We start from the raw sequence: 14597 nt of genomic DNA, 5'->3' as shown, positions 1-14597 counted from the left end.
ACTAATATGATTTTTTTTAAAAAATAGTATTTAGTGCAATATAAAAAATGCAAATAATTTTTTTGCGGTCCACCAAAATTTCTTGTGGACCATTAGTGGTCCATGGACTACTGATTGGTGACCACTGTTTTAGACTACATTCTTTGTAAAAGCCTTGATGGACTTTCAAATTCATTGTCATCCCGAAAGAGATAAATGCACTAACATTTTAAGACTGTAAGCTTTTGAAAAGTTTCGTCTAAAGAAGAGTTTGGTCCCTGGAAATGAATCAAACTGGAATATTAGAGGAAGTGCTCAGTTTAGATTTGCTTCCTCCTACTGAACTTTTGAACTGAATTGAGGCCTTTGAACTCTGGTGCTGGAGAAGACTCCTGCGAGTCCCTTGGACTGCAAGGCGATCAAACCGGTCAGTCCTAGAGGAGATCAACTCTGACTGCTTTTTAGAAGACCAGATCCTGAAGAGGAAACGCCAATACTTTGGCCACCTAATGAGAAGGAAGGACTCACTGGAGAAGAGCCTAATGCTGGGAAAGATTGAGGGCAAAAGAGGAAGGGAACGACAGAGAATGAGGTGTCTGGATGGAGTTACCGAAGCAGTTGGCTTCAGTGAGCTTAAATAGACTCTGGGGGATGGTAAAGGACAGGAAGGCCTGGAGGAACGTTGTCCACGGGGTCACGATGGGTCGGACACGACTTCACAACTAACAACAACTGAACTCTTAATGTGTTGTGCTAAGATGTATGTAACACACATACATACAGCAACAGTATATCAGAATATTGATATTTAATCAAACTGATGTCCCTTCCTTAGTTGGCATTTCCAACAAACTTTGTCATCACTTCTTGATCTGCAGATATTTAAATAAAACCACTATCCCTCAATTTAGGAGGGCCCTAAGTTTGGCATGGTTCAATGTAGTCCCATCCACAAGGGCATCCAATACACTTCTCTCAAACAAGAATAAGAATAATCATCATCTTCATCTTTGGAGAAGATGAAGCATTTTGTTGGATCATTCTATCATAAAAAGGTCCTTGCTTTCTTTTTTCCCCTGTTTTTTTTCCAAAAACAAAGAATACACATTTAATGAAGAATTATACATATTTATTGACGAATACAAAAAATTACAGTCCTGTATGAGAAAGCTATATGAACAAAGTTCTAATTGTATTTGATGAAGAAATGTTTATGTATTAAGTATTCTAAAATAACTTAGAACTTTGTGATGCAACTTTACACCATTCAAAGGAAATAGTTTTTTTTTTATGCTGTAGAGCCACCTGGTGGTCAGAGAATAAGAAAAATGCAATTTTGAAAACTATGGAAGTTTGATGTATTCATGTCTTATGACAAAACTAGTTTAGTCTAAAATGAAAACTAATATTGTGATCAAAACAAGAAAGTGAGTAAATGTGGTTAAGTGAACCTGGTTTTCCCATTGACATTAGTGGTCAGAAGATTGCAAATGGTCATCACATGTCCCCGGGACACTGAAACTGTATAAATATGAGTCAATTGCCAAGTAGCTAAATATTGATCATATGGCCATGATGCTGTAACAATTGTGTGAAAAACAGTCATAAATCACTTTTTTCAATGCAGTACCATTGAAATGATACTAAATCAACTGTGGTAAGTCAAGGATTTCCTCCAAAATTATTATTATTATTGTGTGGTTAATCTTTGGTGAGATTCACAGCCTTTGGGGCTGGTTGGTAGCTCAACAGCTCGAGCCCTATCCAAGGACCTAGGAACTGTCAAGGTAACGTCGGAGGATATAAGCTGCTCCAAGTAGGGTGGCTTTTTGTAGAATCAGAATGTTCAAGTCTGATAAATTTAAAATTTCTAAATAGCAAGGTAGCCCTTTGGGTATTGCTCCAAGGGCTCCAGTTACAATCGGGACAACACACGATTTCTTTTTCCACAGTCGCTCAACTTCAATTTGCAAGTCCCGGTACTTTGTGATTTTTTTTCTTGCTGTTTATCTTCAATTTGTGCATTTCCAGGTATTGCAATGTCAATGAACCATACTTGTTTTCTTTTCAACTATTGTTATGTCCGGTGTGTTGTGGGCCAAGTGCCTGTCAGTCTGAATTCTGAAGTCTCACAAGATTTTGACTTTCTCATTCTCTAAAACCTTCTGAACCTGATGTTCCCAGTGGTTTTTGCTATACTCAAATCCAAACTTTTGGCACAATTTCCAGTGAATGATCTTAGCAACGCGGTCATGGCGTTGTAAGTGGTCAGTTTGTGAAATTTTGCTGCACCCACTGATCAAATGGTCGACTGTCTCGTCTTTCTCATTACAGAGGCAACATTTGCCAGAGGCCGTCTGGAGGCCGGAAACAGTCCATTTTCCAACTTCCCATGGACCAGGTAGGTCTGTTTGTCACCCTTCCCAGGCTCCAGAGGCTTTCTAAGAATCTGGGGAGGGCAAAAAGCAGGCCCAATGGGTCAAACGGAAGTTCATTTCTGAAGTTCCTGACTCTCCGTTCCAGGGATAACATGATTATGTGATTCTTTTTCAAATTTGATATTTGTCTGAAATGAGCAGGTTATTTGCTAAATGGGAATTCGGTGTCCTCTATAATGGGCTGCCTAGCAACTGCAAGTTAGGCTTGTACTGCCACATCAGAAGTAGAGGAGATCTTAAAAATGACTGTTTTTCCTGGCATTCCTGGCCAGTGAAAATATGATTTTGTGATTCTTTTTCAAATTTGAGAGTTTTCCTGATTCTCCTGGCAAGGTGATTCTTTTCCAAAGTTGATGTTTGCCTGAAAATGGTTAAATGGTAAATCAACATAGTTATAAAAGGTCTTCTAACAATGGAAAAGTATGTCTTGGAATGTCACCTGAGACAAGGTGAGGATCCTGGAAACCATTTCTTTTTCCTGGTTCTCCTAACCAGGAGGAATATGATTGCATCTCTTTTCTTCAAATTTGATGTAAAAATGACACATTAGCACTGAAAAAACTATGATATTTCCAGGGGTGGGTTTCTCGCCCCGTTCCAACCGAACCGGTTGGAACGGGGCCAGCGGCGTCCTTGTGCACGCGCGTGGTGCACAAATGCATACTAGCGTCTGCGCGATGCTCCAGCTGCTCCTGGACGATCGTGCAGGCGCTGAATGCGTCCTGCGCATGCGTGGAAGCACAGAACTCGTCAAAACCGGGTAAGGACCGCGGGCGGGCGGGCACACCCTTCGCCATTCCCGGAAGTTACTTACTTCCGGGTTCGGCGACCAACCGGTTCGCAGGGACCGCCGCGAACCGGTTGAAACCCACCCCTGGATATATCCCACCAAGAGTTCAGATACAAGTTAATATCAAGGTTCCAAGTAATACTCCTAATGAAGGAAGGCTCCGAGGCTTCAGTTTCCTCAAAGTTCCATTTTATTAGAGATGTCATATTGGTACGTCTGGGAAAAACTGAATCTGAAAGTTCCCAGGCTTTCCCCACCCAAAGAAAAGTTCAAATCCCTGCCCAGCACACACATGTCCATCACATGATCCAACCATCCAACTCTGGAGATGCCTCTCAGTTACACCATCGCAGCTGCAGGGCAATATGTCCTTGACTCTCTGAGAAAGGAATGTTATTTTGACTATATATCTCCCACACTCCACATAATCCCCCTCCCAGTTTTCCACAGCATTAAATGTGGCAGCAGGCCTCAAGGCCCAATGTAAAAAATGGGTTCTAGGCCTGACAGAGTCATAGCATGTGAATCTTGTGTGAATGTAGATGTGTTAATCCTGAAAACGCTGAGGAAGTGGAGATTTGGTTATTATATGAATGTGAGAGGGGGGAAATCCTGTTAAGGTGCATTTTAGTTGGAGACCAAGACACGCTTTGAAACAAAAATGATTTATTGACAGATAAAGTACTGGAAGGCACTGGTTTGTAGAGGACTAGGGTTTAGTGTTTGCATTAATGTAATGCATATTAAAACACAAATTAAATGAGATCACTCGTCTACATAATAAAGCCTTTACTTAACAAAGGGTCTTAAAATCTGCCCTAAATTGTTAATTTTACTAACCATTCTCTGAAAACCTTTGGTTCCCAACACTAAAATGCTGGCAGTTCTCAGTTGCTGGATACCCTCATTACAGCTGGCTTTCATCTCTTTGCAGTTTATCACTTCCACTTGAGTGGTGACTCCCAAGGGCTTTACTTTAGCTGAGTCTATAGTATAGTCAGATAAATCATTTCACTAGATCTGCAAGACCATACATAAGGTTGAGATACAAATGAAATTCCTAGAAAAACTCCTACAATGGAAAACTATAAGGAATTCCACAAGTGGAGAGTATATATATATATATAACAGGTATGCAGGTTTTGGTGTATTCGGGTCTTTTCCCATGTAAGATTGAGAGTATCTTGGCGATGTTTCAACGAGATCCCACTCGTCATCCTCAGGCTGGTGTCTTCAGCCTCGTGCCTGTGCAAGCAAAGCGTGATCAAAGCTGCCGTCCCTCTATATATACTGGTGGGGGTGTGTGGAGTGCTGGCTCTGTTGCTGCAAGCAGATTGGTTGATTGTGTTGTGACATCTTGATTAGTTGATCCTGTTGATGTTTGCAGATTAGTCAGCTGTTTCATAACATCCTGTGTGGCTGAGGTACTGGCTGTGTGCCTATTGTTCTTTTTTGTTGTAACGACCTGGGTAATGGGCTGTGTCTATATATATATTGTTGCCAAGAAAGCAACATGGGTGCATTCCCATCATGAATTGAGTTTCTTTTGGAAGAGATTTTTTAACTTTTTATCCTTTAAGGCAGAGTTCCCCAACCTTTCCAGCTTTGAGAACCGACCAGGGGGAGGGGATAGTTTTGCGCAAGTGGCGGGCAAACACATGGGCACTTGCCCTCTGCTTCAGTGGTAGGCTTTAATTTATTTTACTACCGGTTCGCTTGTGCATGCTCGTGCAACACTTCTGAGTATTTGCGGAAGTGTCCGAGAGGATGGATGGAGCCTCCCACCGTCGCCACCACCGATTCACCTGATTTGGGGTGAACCGGCAGAAACCCACCTCTGCTCTGCTTGCACAAGTGGGGGATGCACACGCATGCTCATGTGCCACTTCTGTGGCCCGGTTTTGAACAGCTCAGAGCCGGTAGTGGCCACAGCCCAGGGGCTGAAGACTCCTGTCCTATAGAGTTACCCAACCTTTCCAGCTTTGCAGACTAAGAGTGGGAAGAGGGGATGCTTCTGCACAAACGGTGAGTAAGCACACATGCACACACTTGCCCATTGCTCACAGAAATGGGGGATCACATCACTCACCCATCACTTCTATAGCCTAGTTCCAAACAGTTCAAGGCCTGGTAGTGGGTTGCAGCTCTGGGGTTGGGGCCCCCTGTGCTATACATTTGTAATACAGTAAGGTTTCTGGATATATTCTTGAAACCATGATTAGTTTTATTTTGTGTAGTGTCAGGATTCCTTATATTTTATCTATGATTTAGTGCAATTTCAAATAAATGTTTATCAGTTTCATCTTAAACTACAAATTGAGTTGATAAAAATAGAACTGCAAGTTTTGAAACTATTTCCAGTACCTGAGTCTTATGCTGAAAGAGAAGGATGGCAGGAATCATGTAAGTTTAAGGCTTGTTCATGTTACAAAAACATTCAGATTACCATAACACATGAATGCAACCACTATTTTTTTTCACTTTAATTTTAAAATATTTCTCCATATCAAGGTAAATTCTTTACAATACTGTTCATGTAGGTTCCAAAGAGAAAAGAAAAATAGGTATCCATATTTATATTAAACTATGCGGACTGTGTCTAATATGATTCCATAATATTATGCGCTATAGCATATGCCTTATATTATTTAATAGTTTATTTTGAATTATTTGAATATTTATTATTGATACCACAGAGTAAGTACTTTTCAATCATAAGAGTTGGTGTTTGACTGCAGATCATATGAGGATGTACCTATTTTCCCATATCTGTCTTTAAATGATTGCATCAGAATGCTAACAACCTGACTTGGCCTTTTCAAATTAGCCTAATATAACTAAAATACGAGTAGAAGAAATACTTCGCAATACCATCTTCAATGGAGTGACTAAAGCAACTAAAAAAGCAGGTGGTTTACACCTCTGTACATGCACCAATAGCAGATAAATATATAAAAAGGCAGGGCTTGGATCCACAGTTGTGCCTACAATTTTGGCCTTTTGATATTTCTTTGTAGCTGACCCTGCTATATTGACTTAATTTTAGACAGGGACAATCTCTATAAAGAAAATTTAGTAAAATGTTGAAAAACGAGCAGACAGAAGATGAATTTTCTTGCAAGCAATAACAGAATAACAGTGTTGAAAGATACTTTGGAGGTCTTCTAAACCAATTCCCTGCTCAAGCAGGAAACCCTATACCGTGTCAGATAACTGGTTGCCCAATCTGTTCTTTAAAATCTCCAGTGTTGGAGCACCCACAACTTCTGGAGACAACTGAATTGTTCTGTCAGGAAATGTCTCCTTACTTTTAGGTTGATTCTCTCCTTGATTACTTTCCATCCATTGCTTCTTGTCCTGCTTTCAGTTGGTTTGGAGAATAGATTGACACCCCACCCCACCCCAATGTTCTCTTCCACGGAGCTACAGTATGAATGGAGGTGAATTAAAGCAGAGTCAACATCTAGGGATCATTAATAATAGGAAAACAATGGTTCTTAAAAGCATGGACTCCACTTCATTTCATCTTGCTTGTTTTCTGGCAGCTTTCGTGGTGATTTGGTGCCTCTCAAAATCAACAGTCCCAACCAAAGTTGCAAAATCTCTATCTCAAGAATTGCTGCAGCTAAAGAAGAAATTTCTATCTATATGATGAACACTTACATGTGAATTTTCAATGCATGAACACAAAACAGAATATGTTAAGCAGAGATGGTTATCTTCATATGCTGTATTTACAGTACAACACTTTGCATCCTTATTCAATATAATGCTACAATTGTAGACATTTCTCTTGATAACAATGAAAGCATCTAGGAACATTCAAAGTACATATGTTATTTTTCATTTAGACATAATCTTATTTTATGCTCAAATGACAAATGTGGATTTTTAAAATATCTTATTCTAAAAAGAATACAACTTTCAGATACAAATAAAGATAGCTGGAATATCTGAGAATGTTTCATCAGAGTTCATTAATGATTAGTAAGTCCATCTGGCTGTGAAGGATAGAAAGAAAAAAAACACTTAGAAACACTAATGTGAAAATTCATGGTTCCTGAGCTTAAACACATGTTGATAAAATTAAAACTTCTAAACATATTTGATACATTCCCATTAAGTACTTCAGTAAGTGCTGATAACTTTAAAATTAGCATATGACACTAAGATTTGTCAGCTCTGGCTGGCTGGAGATGTACATGGTGTGTGTGTGTGTGTGTGTGTGTGTGTGTGTGTGTGTGTTTCCTTCTCCCTCATCATTTCTGTGTGTCCTGAAAACTACAGGCTTAGTGGAATTGACAGAGCCATTGTCCCAAATAGGTTCTTTGTGCTCATTCTTTTCTCCCTCCCATCCTGCAGAATCTATAATAATTTCAAAGAACTCTTAGTATTTTCTGGTGCTCTGACAAAATGTAGAGATACAATCCAAACATTTGATTTATTTATTTACAAGAGCCTTGGTGGTGCAGTGGTTAGAGTGCAGTGGTTACGTAGAGTAGTTACAGGCTACTTCTGCTGCCTGCCTGCTGACTGCAATTTGGCAGTTCAAATCTCACCAGGGTCAAGGTTGACTCAGCCTTCCATCCTTCCGAGGTGGGTAAAATGAGGACCCAGATTGTTGGGGGCAATAGGCTGACTCTGTAAACCGCTTAGAGAGGACTGTAAAAGCACTATGAAGCGGTATATAAGTCTAAGTGCTATTGCACTTGTAATCTGGGGTTTGTAATAAATACATTTAAATCAATTTATATGAACTTTAAACTAAAATCCTACTTCATTCACATTGTGCTTTTACATTTTTTAAATTTTATTTCAGTCGGGGAGGAGAGAATCTCTGACTGATGAGATGAGATCCTTTATTTTACTGTCTCTCAATCAGTGGTAATTTGGTTTTCCAAAGTGTGGACTGGAGTTGGAAAAGTGTAATTGAAAAATCGGAGGAAAATATTCATTTAGTTCTTACTCCGAATGTCAAATATTTACCCACTTTTGAATTCACAGAATCACACGTATACATTATGTTATGGTTTCAGACTTTGAATTCCTTGCTCCCCAGTGTAAACCATTTAATCAATGTGAAGTTTATTCTACTGTCATTCCCCTGACATTTCAGTGTCAGCAAGCTTGCAAGACGTTTCTCCTAATATTCACATTTTGTGTCACCACTTTTCCTAGTAAGTTTAATTTTTTTCAGCTATTTTTCTTGAATATATTAATTTATACACCTAATTTCATTAGCATGTTATTGCTTTTTTTTCAATTAGGAGCCACATTACATTTTTTAAAAATGAACATTTTGGAGGGGAGGACATTCCCCCCACTCCACCCCACATCCTGCTGTACTGCCGCATATGGTGGGGGGAAGAGGCTATTCCTGGGAGGGATGAGCAAAAAATATTAGGAGTGCATGTCAAGAATACATGCAGGATCACTCAAGATGTGAAGGTCAACCAACACACAAGCAGGCACCTCTTTTGAGCAACAGTGATATAGAAAGATCTGGAGGTCGAAGGTTATTTAGTGACAATGGCAAAGGCATAAATATATACTGAGTTGGAGAAGGCAATAGTAAACCACTCTTGTACTTTTTCCAAGAAAACCTCAAGCTTCTTGGATGAGAAGCGAAACATCTTCAAAGAAAAACCAGAAAGACCAGTTGCCTCTTGAAAAAGCACATTTGTGATATCAATGTGTTTGAAAAGAGCTGACAATGAATTGATGACACATAATCAGCCATTCAGTCCAGGACATTCCAGGACACATGTATGTTTAAGGAAGCCGCAGATTGGGTATATTTCTACAAAAATTCAGGAAGAACAAATATTTCCCAAATACTTCATATTAGAAGTTACTTTGAATATAGCTTACCTTTAACTTTAGAATAACATGGTGAACAGTGCACTATGTTCTTGTAAATCCAGATACTATCTCCTGCCTCCAAGTTTTCTAAAGTTGCATTGCAGATTTCACACTTAAAAGACATGGAATTAAAAAAAAATTAGTGGCAAAAGCCAGACAAAGAATAACATATCTGCCAGTCATTTTTAATACAATTGCCTCTTGCCTTACACCTTTATTTCATTATAATTTTACTATGATTTAAAATATTTCAGAGAAATTCAGCATCAATACTCATTTTCTGTATGAATGTACTTAATTATTGGGCTAGCATCTACTGAACTAACACTATAGGTTTTCCACATTTTGGCTATGTAACTTTACAATTAGCCAGCATTCTAAAGGTAAATGATAAATTAAGGAGAGATTTTATACCGAAGCTTAACATTCATCCAGGTCAGTGAGAATGCAGCTAGCAGTGATGGTTCAAAATCTCAAGTATAGATTTCTCTTATTCCCTTGATTATTTTAACTGGGTATGCCAGAACAAACTTCAAAAAAGCACAAACCTTGTTATTGAATTTCTATATGGTTCCGTGATTAGAACCATGATTTCAGATTTGCCTAATTGCATTCAGTTTAAATCTATCTTTTCTCCTTGGAGAAAAAATTTGGAGCTCTCCAAATCTGATTTAGCAAGTTTATAGAGAGCTGGAACGAATATGTCCAAACACGAAAACAACTATGTTTATTAGATTTTTATCCCATCTCACTACTTTGTAAGTAACTCATGCTAGCAAATACATATAATACTCTTTCCTGTTCTTATTTTCCCCAACAACAACCCTGTAAGGTGGGTTGGGCTAAGAGAGTGACTGGCCCAAAGTCACCCAGCTGGTGTTGGGTGACTAGAACTAACTCTTCTGGTTTCTAACCTGATGCCTTAACTTCTAAACCGAACTGGCTTGGCTTATTGTGCTTCCAGCAATCACTCAAAAAACTCATCTCTTTCACAATCTCAAATATTAATACAATCAGGATTTTATCACCATGTTCTAGAACTTTATAACAATTCATGGCTCTTGAAGCCTTGAATAATGTCACACCGCAGCACAAGAAAGCTTGGACCAAACGGGAGGAGACCACATTTTCATGATTAGCATGAATTTCTAGGCCAGCATCTTAACCACTATACCAAAATGAGTGTCTATGAACATCTATATATGCATATCTATATACATTTGTATGTGTACATTGGCCTATTTTAGAACAATCAGTGTAACAACATTCTTACCTTGAAACAAGTTGCATGACAGCAAATATTTAGAGCTTCGAGAATCATTTTAGTATCAGTGCCCAATGGTTTCCGGCAATAGGTACACAATTCTTTGTCAATAATAGCCCTTTGGGGGGAAAAAAGGTATAGATTTCTCATAATTATTGGAAGAACTAGTGCCACAGCCACCAATGATGTCCTAAAGTATTAGCATCCTCAGAGACTTACCCTTGCCCTAAACCATGATTTCACTAATTATGTGGATAGTAAATGTTCTGAAGAGGAAATTCAGGCTAATCCAGATAGTTGAAAACAAAGCCATTCGTATTTTAGCCTTGATAAGTAGCCTTGCAACTTCTAGTGTCATGGATCGATACAATATTTAACACTTCCTGCTTGTGTCAGAATGCACTTTTTCTTCAAGTTCAGCTCAGCTCTTGATCACCTACGTAGCTTTTTTTTTTTTTTTTAACAACAGTGGTTTTGCTTCTGCCTCCTTCTGGGATGTTTTCAATTATCCCACTCTAGACAACCAGGTCTAGTATTGTTTCTCCAAAAATAAGACAGGGTCTTATTTTCTTTTCCCCCCCCCCAAAAAAAAACAAGCACTTGGCCTTATTTTCAGGGAGGTTTTACTATTTTTGAGGTGCAGGAGGCGGCGAGAGTGGTCACCTTATGGCTGCTGCTGTGTTGCAATATTTTGGGGGAGGGCTTATCTTAGCCCATGCGCTCAAAAGCCTGATTGGGCTTATTATTCAGGGAGGCCTTATTTTCAGGGAAACAGGGTAGTTGGGGAGATCTCTGGAGAGAATGGTGGACTTAGGCAACTTTGCTTTTAGAGGAACCAAGAATTCCAGTAGAAAATGGAGTCAGTGAAGCAACCAGCTCCCTGAATCCTTCTCCGAAGATGGACTTGAGATTGCCCAGAGGACTCCTTACACATGTTCCCTTGATGAGTAGCAGTATCCAGCATGTTTTATAGCTCTGGGATTCAGGAGAGAAACTTTGCTCAAGCTATGGCCAGAGCTTGATACTGAGTTCACCCCACCTCTCCTCTTAATCACTTATATTTGAAATGGCTTGTTAATAGCTTTTGGAACATTAAGAACTTTCAGAAGGACAGATTTTATTAAACTGAGTGTTTTTCCTCCAACCTGCAGCAAAAGAAGATTTATGTAAATTTAAAACTTGAACACTTTTTTTAAAATTTGCAGTGAAAGGATGATTGGAATGCTAATTATGGAAAGTTTGTAAATGGACTAAAATATAAGATTGACTGGAAACAAAACTTTCAAAAAGTTACAAGAATATTTCCTGCTCTTTGTTTAAAATCCTATTAAAATATATATGGAGGTCTGACTTTAAGTGTAAGAGATCTCTTCCTCAGAAATGCCCTGGATCAGAGAAAAAGAGGACCTTAGTTGCTAAGGAGAACCAGAAAGAATTAGATTATAATTAAAGGAAAAGACCCACTAACACAGAATGGGGGAAAATATTTTAATTCTGGAGCAATTCAAGAATGCTTGGCAACAATATTGGTGCCGCTGATGGCTGCCTTGGTGAAATGTAGTTTTGATGTTTTTTTAAATTATTATTTTCTGTGACTCACTGCAAATTTCATATACTGTACAAAGGATGTGATTTTGAACATTGGACAGAGAATTTTAAATATCAACCAGCTTTCTGGGATTATTCCTCCCATCTTTACAAATGTGGAGGACATTCTGATTGAGAGAACGGTGTCTCTCTTTCAGCACAGAGCAGAAGAAACGAAAGAGAAAGAGGGAGGGGCAAGTGAGGAGGGGTAGGAAAATCTCTCCCTTTGCTCCATTTAACTAATCTTCACTCACTCATAAATAAGATGGATGAACTGCTCCTTTTAAATAGAAATAACCAGGGGGTGGGCTGCTGGGGGTTTGCAGGGGTTCAGGAGAACCTCTAGCTAAGATTCTGTGCATTTCAGAGAACCCCCAAATTACACTCCTGGCTGGCCCTGCCTACCCCTCTCCTCCCAGGAGCCCCCACATGGCCCATTTTGGATGCAGGTAAGTGCAGGGCACTTGGAAGCTTGGGGAGGGCAAAAATGGGCCTATCAGAAATTAGGAAGAAATTAGGAAGAAAGCGGGCCCATTTCTGGCCTCCAGAGGGCGTCCGGAGCCTGGGGAGACCATTTTTGCCTTCCCAGAGGCTTGAGGAAAGCCTCTGGAGTCCAGGGACAGCAAAAACACCCCCTCTGCCATGGTGCAGGAGGCCAGGTAGGCCACGCCCACCATGGCCACACCTACCCAGAAACCGGGCAGAGAACCGCTTGGTAAGATTTTTGAAGCCCAACCCTGGAAGTAACTCAGACTTTTCCAACTGAACAACCTTCTGCGCAGGATTTCAGATTCAAGGAACAGATAGAACTGCAGAAACATCCAGTGAAAAGAAGGAGGAGGTATCTACTTTTATATTGACAACTGATGGTGTAAAAATATCACTACACTACCCTAAAAAAAAATTTGTGATGTCAACTTAGAGACGCTTCTATGCTTCCTGAGTGTTCTCTTCATTCATCCTAGTTGGGGTCAGAGGTGGGTTCCTACCAGTTCGAATCAATAGTGGTTTTCCAAACTGGGTCGCTGGAACCGACAGTGACCCATGCCTGCCAGGCCTCCAAACCGGTTCTCCGGTCGGGACAGCATGTTTCTTTTCCTTTTTTAAGGTTCTGTGCATGCACAGATCTATTTTTGGGCAACTGTGCACGTACGCAGAGTGCATGTCTGGTGCGCATGCTCACTTCGCTTGCGCGCACACCAAACTGACAGTAATTCTGGCAGCAACCCACCCCTGGTTGGGCTCTACATACCACGCCAAGCTTGCATAAAAAATGCATTGCAAACCTGACCAAATCCTATGGGTTGAATAGAGATAGGTTAACAGTTAAGGTCTCCTAATATAATGAGTAGGGAATCTGGACTCTGGATGTCACTGATGGTAGATTTTAGGAGAAGCTCTCCTCTTCTACCACTACAATATTAGATAATAAAGTATCAATAGTAGAGACCTTCAAATTTCTGGGTTCTATCAATCCAGGACTTGAAATGGACACCTGACATTAAAACATCATTAAAAAGCACTTCCTATATCAACTCAGAAAGCTCAGGTTGCCCAAGGCGCTGCTTTATTTGTTTTGTTGTATTTGTTTTGTTGGGTTGAAAAAAAAATCTTTCAATATGTAAGGAACAAGAAAACTGTTAAGGGAATAATCCATCCACCAAGGGGAGAAGATGGCAAAAAGGTACGAGACAGCAAGCAAGGAGGAAGAGAAATTGCTCTTTTGTTTTGCACCTTCTTTATGCAGAAAGAAAAAAATAACGCAATCTATTAAAAGCAACACAATGGGAGACAGAATAGGGATGCAGGGCAAAATAGGTAAGAAATTGATTTTAAAAAAACCACTTATCCACTTTAGATGAGTTCAAATCACCATGACTAGATGGTTTACATCCCAGGGTACTGAAGTAGCCGGCAGATGTGATCTTGGAACCACTGAACAAAATCTTTCAGGACTCCTGGAATACAAGGAAATTGCTAGAGGATTGGAAAAGAGCTGATGTAATTCCAATCTGGAAGAAGGAGAAAAAAGTGAATCCAGGAAAATACAAAACTATCGGCTGGACATCAATACCTAGGAACATCTTAAAAAAGATAATCAAGCAGCAAATTTGTGAACATCTAGAAATGAACAGAGTGATCACTACAACCAGCAGGGTTTGTTAAAAACAGATCATGTCAGATGAACATCATTGTTTTCTTTGATAAAATGGCTAGATATGTGTATCAAGGGAAATGCTGTGGATATAGTTTGCTTGGACTCCAATAAGACATTTGACAAATTAACAGAATAATAGAATTGGAAGGGATCTTGGAGATCTTCTCATCCAATCCACTGCTCAAGCAGGAGCTCCTATGCCATTCTGAACAAATGGTTGTCCAATTTCTTCTTAAAAACCTCTAGTGATAGAGCATCCACAACTTCTGAAGGCAGCACTGATGGATCGTTCTCACTTTCAGGAAATTTCTCCTTAGTTCTGTGTTGGTTCTCTCCTTGACTGGTTTCCGTTCATTGTTTCTTGTCCTGTCTTTTGGTGCTTTGGAAGATAGGTTGATGCCCTCTTCTTTGAGGCACTTGCTCAAATCTTGCAACATTACTATCAAGCCCTAGTCCTTTTTTTTTTCATTAGACTAGACCTACCCAATTCCTGAAATCGCTCTTCATATGTTGTAGCCT

At 39.6% G+C, this 14597-nt stretch overlaps 1 protein-coding gene across 2 annotated transcripts in view; it reads right to left on the bottom strand.

Annotated features, from left to right (window-relative positions):
* Positions 1 to 3856: 3856 nt before the first annotated feature.
* The window catches only part of SCEL (sciellin), a 49195-nt gene continuing 38454 nt past the window's right edge, over positions 3857 to 14597 (bottom strand). For both annotated transcript variants that reach the window (XM_087726302.1, XM_087726303.1), the window contains 3 exons: positions 10343 to 10451; positions 9079 to 9181; positions 3857 to 7208 (listed from right to left, as the gene is read on the bottom strand). In XM_087726302.1, coding sequence (XP_087582428.1) covers positions 7192 to 7208; positions 9079 to 9181; positions 10343 to 10451 — 229 coding nt within the window. In that variant the 3' untranslated portion in view covers positions 3857 to 7191. The remainder of the gene's footprint in view (positions 7209 to 9078; positions 9182 to 10342; positions 10452 to 14597) is intronic.

Source organism: Thamnophis sirtalis, unplaced genomic scaffold, assembly GCF_051295495.1.
Source record: "Thamnophis sirtalis isolate CommonGarterSnake01/CBP01778 unplaced genomic scaffold, rThaSir2_p1.2 scaffold_12, whole genome shotgun sequence".
Classification (NCBI taxonomy): Eukaryota; Metazoa; Chordata; class Lepidosauria; order Squamata; family Natricidae; genus Thamnophis; species Thamnophis sirtalis.
Note: the sequence above shows the minus strand (reverse complement) of the source record. Positions and strands in the feature narration are given on the sequence as shown.